Source organism: Atta cephalotes (assembly GCF_000143395.1).
Source record: "Atta cephalotes unplaced genomic scaffold scaffold00035, whole genome shotgun sequence".
In the NCBI taxonomy this organism is placed as follows: Eukaryota; Metazoa; Arthropoda; class Insecta; order Hymenoptera; family Formicidae; genus Atta; species Atta cephalotes.
In genome coordinates, this window is record NW_012130099.1 from 1,267,625 (window position 1) to 1,274,765 (window position 7,141).

A 7,141-nucleotide genomic window follows, 5' to 3' on the forward strand; every position below is an offset into this window, starting at 1 on the left:
AATCGTCGGAAAAAGGATCCAAAATAATCGGATTGTGTGAGAAAATCACTGCCCGACACTGCGTAACGCTTTCTCTTAGTCAATTTTGCGTAATTATCTCAAGCTACGGCAAAGTATTAAAAGCACCAACGTACGTAAGAGAGGGATGCGAATATAGGATGACACATACAGTCAGTAATACAAGAGCGTAGTTATCAGAGAGAGTTCTTTGAAAGAAATATATTAAAAATTAAATACATTGTTGCATTCGTGTGATCATTCACAACAGCCGCACCTCCGGACCACAGAAATAAAGAAATATTCGTTATAAAAGAACAGGACTCTTTATTCAGAAACAGAATATAGCGAAAGTAAAGAGCAAAAACGGGCAAAGCACGTCCGAACACGACGACGGCCTCAAATCTAATCTTGTTGAAATAAACAAACTCCTCTCCTCGGCAACGCGCTCTTCAATGTCACGATACAGGCATTACACTGCCCTCTAGTTGTCGTCCCGACAATGATGTCATCCCTTCTACAAGGACAACATTGGTTCTCCTAAAGGAATCCGGATTCCCGATCAGCTTCTTGCTCCCTACTGTACTGCTGCCACAGTTTGCCGAAGTACTGGTCTTCCTGGAGCCCATTGCTTTCTGATTAAGGCTTCTCTTTCTTTCTGAGCAGAACTCCTCTTCATTTCCTTCTTAAAAGGTAGTTAATCAGGCATCCCCTCATCTTCTCGAAGGAAATTCTAATTTTCTTGCCTCTTCTCTTGAGGCCTTGCATTCTCGTCTCTTTCTTTTTTCAGACAGCCTCTCATAAGATGCTTCTCATGAGATTTTCTGCTAAAATTTTAGGTAAAACCTCCAAACTTTTGAATGTGCCAAAGATGCTTTAAAATAAAAAATATTCGTGTTTCTCAAAGCTTCACCTTCGTAATAACATACTTTTAATCGGATTTGCATCCGGAGGTTAGGCCATCCATCGAACGACATATTATTTTATTATTTTTACATTTGTAAACATTTCGTAAAAAGCATGATGAAAAGTTATAATTAATGATATATTAATTAATGATGCCATAACTAAGTAAATCCATTTTAGTGAATGTACTTTTAATATAGCTTTAATTTTTTTAATATACTTAATATAACTTTAATTTTTAATATACGATTCCTTTCGGAAAACTATGTATCGTTGACTACGCCTTTGTGCTACTAGTTGTAAAAATCAAAAATCAGCAAAAGAGAATGCCCTCTTCTCAAACAAGTTTAAAATTTTTAAAACAACGATCGAAGTAGAGCGCCTTGACCTTTTGTGTTCAATTGCGTGCGGAATGCATTATTTAACTGCCAGATAAATATATTATGTTACAAACGATTCTTTACGACTGCTATCTTATGATGTTTTCATTATTTTCACACTGCCAATATACCCAATCATACTTAGGGACGATATTCATAGTATTCCTAATATTCAAAATCATCTCAAGTCTGATCATGGATAATCTTAAGTGATGGCCAAACTTTTTTGTATTTCATTGAAGCGTATGAAAGTATTATGTATTTAAAATCGAAGAATTGGAAATTTCTTTTGTAATTCAAATAATAAAATTGATTTCATCAATCTTAGTATTTGAATTCCAAAATACAAAATACTTTTATATATTCCTATGGAATACAAAATATAAAATATTTTCATGTGTTCGCTGGAATACAAATTAAAAAATATAATTGTCTAAAGGTGCTTCGAGACGATATGCTCAACATATGCCAATATTAGCAAATATCATATCATGACATACATAATTATTATTGAATGTAGTCAATATTTAGCGAATGTGTGCAAAGTTGACCTATACATTGGCCACATCATTTGGAGATAGCTTTACACAAATAGAACATTTACACAAAGATATAAAAGATGATCACGTTAAATGAGTTACCTTGTACAAGATCAGATTATGAATACCGACCTAAGATTTGATGTTTTATCTTTCCCGATTTATATATTGAAATAATCTCAATAAAAATATTCTATCGATGTTAATTAATCGCCAACGTTTATTAAAAATTAATAGATAGAAATTTATAATCAATAATTCTCTATGCGTCGTTAAGAAACAAGTGTTCTATCAATTTACTGCCTATAATTATTACGTAAATATAATACGATTAGATTAGAAGTAACATGCTAGAGATGTACAAACGCTAGATTACTATAGCTTTAAGCGAGCGAACGCACGTGTACACATATACAAAAAAAGATATAGCTTTATATATTTATAAATTTTAGCTTGGAACGCGGCACGAATGTAGTACACCATGTACAAAATTAGTACACTTTGTGCTTAAACCTCAAAGAGAATTTCTTATAATACAATCACCAACATACGGTCGCTTATATATAATGTATCTACGTTATTACTTCGTGGCCTACACTCACAGTAAGAATTTTAATTATGTACAATATACTAAAAAACATGTCAGTATAATAAAGATGTGAATAGAGATTATTTAAAGCGGCTTTCTTTTCTCTTTCTTTCTTGCATAAAAGTTACGACATTAATTTTTTTATTTTTTATTTTTTGCCAAGCTAAAAAAGACCATATGTTGAGATATTATGAATTAATTATCTCAACACTTCTTTTAGCTTGGTAAAAAATAAAAAATTAAGGGACAACATCACACGGTGTTCCCAAGCGGTCACCCATCCAAGTACTAACCGTGCTCAACGTTGCTTGACTTCAGTGATCGGACGAGAACTGGTAGTTTCCAACGTGATTTGGAAGTTGTCCGATTACTCAAGTTATTTGAGAACAGTTTTGTTTCACTTTAGTATTTTCACCAATGAGATACTATTAAAAACAATCGACCCTGACCAAAATTTTTTAACTATTTTTTAACTTTAAGGATTGATCATTGATTCTTTTGATGACTTTAATATTCTCATTTAATAAATCTCTCATTTAATAATCTGTTATAATTACAAAAATCATGTTATATAAAAGAAGTTGTACAATTCCAGTTTTTAAAATTGTTATAACTTTCATATAATTTAATGCAAAATCGATTTTTTTCGGAAATTGATTGTACCATTGCTATCAGATCTTTTGTCTGAACATTGTTGTAACAATATACTGTAATTGTAAATATGTTGCAATTGTAAATATTAGAAATACAATATTTCATAATATTGTTGCAGTATTTCAAATAAAACATTAGAATTTTAATATGCAGAAATATTACTGTAATTTTTGTAATATTGCGCACTATTAAAATATTGCTGCCGCAATATTTTGTGTTGTAGAGGTAATTATGTAGCTTATAAGAAATGTCTTTTGTATATTTAAAAAATTCCTATCATTACAAGCAATTTAATATAGATTACCAAATTATCTCTCGTTTATTATTAAAAATGGTAAAATTGTAACAAATTTTATGTCAAAATGTAACGAAAGATTCTCGCAATATCAGATAAAAATTAAACATTAAAAGAAATTACTTAAAATACAAAAATGTTTTAATCTTCGAAAAGCACTCCAAACTTGTATGTCATGTCATGCGTATACATCTTTCCAGGATGCAGCATGTAAGACGGAAAGTGTTTAATATTACCAGCATTAGAATAATTCTGGGGCGATAAAGCAAATCCGCCATGACGACGATAGGGAATACCTCCTTTGCCATAAACTTCCGTTGCTTTTTCCTTTGCAATTTCCTTCATCTATTCAAAATGTAATACTTTCAATAACTAAAAAATATATTTAAGCTTTTTGTACAAAAAAATATTAAACTTTTAAATCTCGATAGAAATTCGAGACGCTAATAATAAGTGTTTCACTGTTAAAACATGCAACAAAGTTAGAAAATTTAATTTATATATTAACCATCAAATTTTTGTTTAACATTTTTTTTACCTTTAAAATTAAATTTTAATTTTAATTAAAAACTATTTAGAAGAATATTTGTCTTTTTTTATTGTTAGAGATTATATTATAACATTTTCACAGTCCCATGAATACTAAATCGACAAATACAATATTAATTTATATTATGTTTCATTTAACTGCAATATTGATTTTAAAATTATATGTATTTATTTTAAAAACTATTTATTTTAAAAATAAGATAAATACTTAATCACAATCACACATTTTACCGATTTCCAGAAATTAATTTGCACATTCTTATCGTTTCCCCATTCATGATCTTTTAAATCAGGAGGATAAATGTATTGATGTGGTAACTTATTTCCTGTATAGACTTGTAATCCAGGATTATTCGAATAAACCTCCAAAAATCGTCCGGAAGTAGGATGCAAAATTCTTTTCGTACAATTCATAAAACAAATTGATTAAAAAAAAAAACATCTTGCATTAAAAAATGCATTATAATGCATAAAATACTAAAATTAAAATTCGACATCGGATAATGCGGAAGATTACCGAGCGTGGAAACGATAACACCAGCTGCTGGGACTATTGATGCATAAATTATGGTTGTAACCACCACCCGGTATACCATATAATCGACGTTGGTTCAACTGTGCTGGTAAACGTAGTTCGCATGCTGTACCATCCACCGGACATATAATACTCGGCAAGTTATTTTTGGCCTCCATAAAGATCCAACTGTCGGCATTGACCGTGAGGACGTGTTTCTTCAACTCCTTCGAACCTGTGCCCTATCAAATTGTCTCTCAGTGCCGTCTTACAATTAGAGAAGCTTAGTAGCGTATAAAAAAAGCATTAAGACGTAAGCAATATAAGCAAATCGATATTTTTTATTTCTTACTATTTTACTAGTTTACGTTATGCCTTATACTATCATTGGTTCGCTTACTGCTTACGTTTTATGTTTTTCTGTCATAGCCCTAATTAGAGATTTCCTATACAAATGATTTCAATTGGAAAATAAATTTCAGCTTCTAAGTTTAGAAATTGATTTTTAATCCTTCCCTCCTCCAACTATACTTTTTTCTGTATGCCTGGCTTTTAATTTTTAGAAATAATGAATATCTTCATAAAATTGAAAGTTTCATAATCATAAATTGTATAAAAATTTTTAAAAATTATTGCACTTTGTATAAATTGATGAGGCAACAATTGATTTTAATTTTTTTCGATTTAAAAATTTATGCATCCGAAGCTAAAAAGATAATTCGAATATATTATTTATATGTTAGCTTTTTTTATTATAAGTCTCATATTCCTATCTCAGATAAATGTTGTTATTCTTAAGAAAAAAAAGATTCTTTGTACTTATGTCTTACATGTCCTGCGAGATTGAACAAACAGTAATTAGTGATGTTGACGGGAATAGAACTTGTACTGGTGGCACGAATGTTAATGTGAAGTTGATTATCGTCCGTCCAGGTATATTTAATTTGCGTTAACACATTACTGGGATATCCCTGTCTATACTTTTGGCTCAAATGCGACATCACCTCGTCGAAGAACACAATATAAAACAAGCAATTTTAACAATCTCGTAGCTCACTTTCAGGGAATAAGTTACATCGTACCACTCGATTGTTCACTATCTGCGACTGCCAATTAGTATTGTCGAACGCGACCGTAGCGCTATTGAAACAATCCTTTCCAGTCCTGTCATTAATCGACAAAGGATAAATTACGTTGTCGAGATGCATCGTACCACCGGAAATGCCATTGGCAACGCGGTCAATGATGCATCCCATGTATCTGTTCTTCAAATATCCTAATTATGTCAGCAACAATAATAAATACTCAGTTAAAATATAAACTATGCATACTAAATACTTTAATATTACATAATTTCAAATATAATTAAATCAAAAAGAGGAAGATGATCATATGATAACATGATTTAATTAACATGCTTAATTAATCTGCCTTTAAAAGATTATAATATTTGTTCAAGTGAAAACTTTACCATCCATATTATCAAATCCTAAAACAACGTCGGCCAGTTTACCATCTCGATTAGGAACTTTGATTGACTGAATACTAGCACCCCAGGATATCAGACGAACAATCGCCTTGTGTTTATTCGTTAGAGTGTACCTGTCCATGTAAGAGGAGAGATTTACTATCAGTATAACATATTAATTAAATAGAGGGAGTTTTTTAATGTACAGAAAATACCTAGATTGTTTAATTTTATTAATTGTCTATTTGAATTTATAGCAGAGCACAAAAATTCGTCAGTGTCTGCAGAATGTCTAACTTTTACCTCAATAATAATTATTTCAAATAAAACGATTTAAATTGTATCTTTTGCATAATTAACGATAATATTGTGATACCGTCTGACGATTTCGCACGATTTTTCCAATTCAGCACCAGGTAACCTTGGCACAAATCCAAAACCGTCCTCTTCAATCAAAGTATCTCCGAAAGACATGATTCGACGCTCAAGTAAATATTAAAATTGTAAAAATTAGTTATTTTTTCCCTTCATTCTTTAGATTATACTACTTGTGCCACATATCTGATTTGTTGCGATCAAAGAAAATCTGATTGAAACGTTTACGCTGAAATTTGATTTTCAAAGAAACATCTAGCCTCAAATTTAAAGTATTGAAGTCAGCAACTTCAAATGCATACATCCAAACTTCCGTTTTATTAATGCAAAACATCATCAATTTCTCCATTTTATTATCCTGATATTTTTATACAAATATAAAATATTTGCGAATGAATTAATTACGAATTCTTATTGAATATAAAGATATAGCTAAATTTTTGTTATAATGTTAACATTTGAAGAGTGGACGGAATAAAAGAAATGGAATAAAAAGAAAAATTGGATTTTTACATTTCATTTTTAACATTTTAGCTATTGAATGTCAAACGACCATCCTAGTAACTATAACGAACTAATTAATCTGAATTAATATATTTTAGGACGCTTACACGGAATGCTAGAGATCCAGGTTCGACTTTCAGCCGAGGTAATATTTTTCTCAATAAATAAATTTATTCACAAATTTTCAGTATATCAAGATCTCTTTAATAAATGCCTATTGAGCATTAAGCTATTAAAGTTTATAATTTAATTGTAATATTATTACAAGTAATTTAGTTGCGTTTTAACTCTGAAAAAAATTAATTCGACGCGCAGTTCAAATGACTACAAATATATATATATATATATATATATATATATATATATATATT

The 7,141-nt window shown here is 30.2% G+C and overlaps 1 protein-coding gene across 1 annotated transcript; it reads right to left on the bottom strand.

Annotated features, from left to right (window-relative positions):
* Positions 1 to 3,501: 3,501 nt before the first annotated feature.
* On the bottom strand, positions 3,502 to 6,365 carry LOC105621662 (aldose 1-epimerase-like). The gene is made up of 7 exons (XM_012203130.1): positions 6,268 to 6,365; positions 5,895 to 6,025; positions 5,506 to 5,699; positions 5,254 to 5,427; positions 4,427 to 4,665; positions 4,141 to 4,306; positions 3,502 to 3,705 (listed from the first exon to the last, which is right to left on the bottom strand). The coding sequence occupies exons 1-7, from the start codon at positions 6,363 to 6,365 to the stop codon at positions 3,502 to 3,504; spliced, it is 1,206 nt and encodes a 401-aa protein (XP_012058520.1).
* Between the last annotated feature and the right edge of the window lie 776 nt (positions 6,366 to 7,141).

Excerpts from the sequence above, each read along its gene's own strand:
- LOC105621662 (XM_012203130.1), bottom strand. The coding sequence starts at position 6,365 with ATGTCTTTCGGAGATACTTTGATTGAAGAGGACGGTTTTGGATTTGTG. Across the intron at positions 4,666-5,253 it reads TGTTCAATCTCGCAGGACAT|GGCACAGGTTCGAAGGAGTT; the intron begins GTAAGACATAAG and ends ACAATTTGATAG. Across the intron at positions 4,307-4,426 it reads TGTTATCGTTTCCACGCTCG|AATTTTGCATCCTACTTCCG; the intron begins GTAATCTTCCGC and ends TTGTACGAAAAG.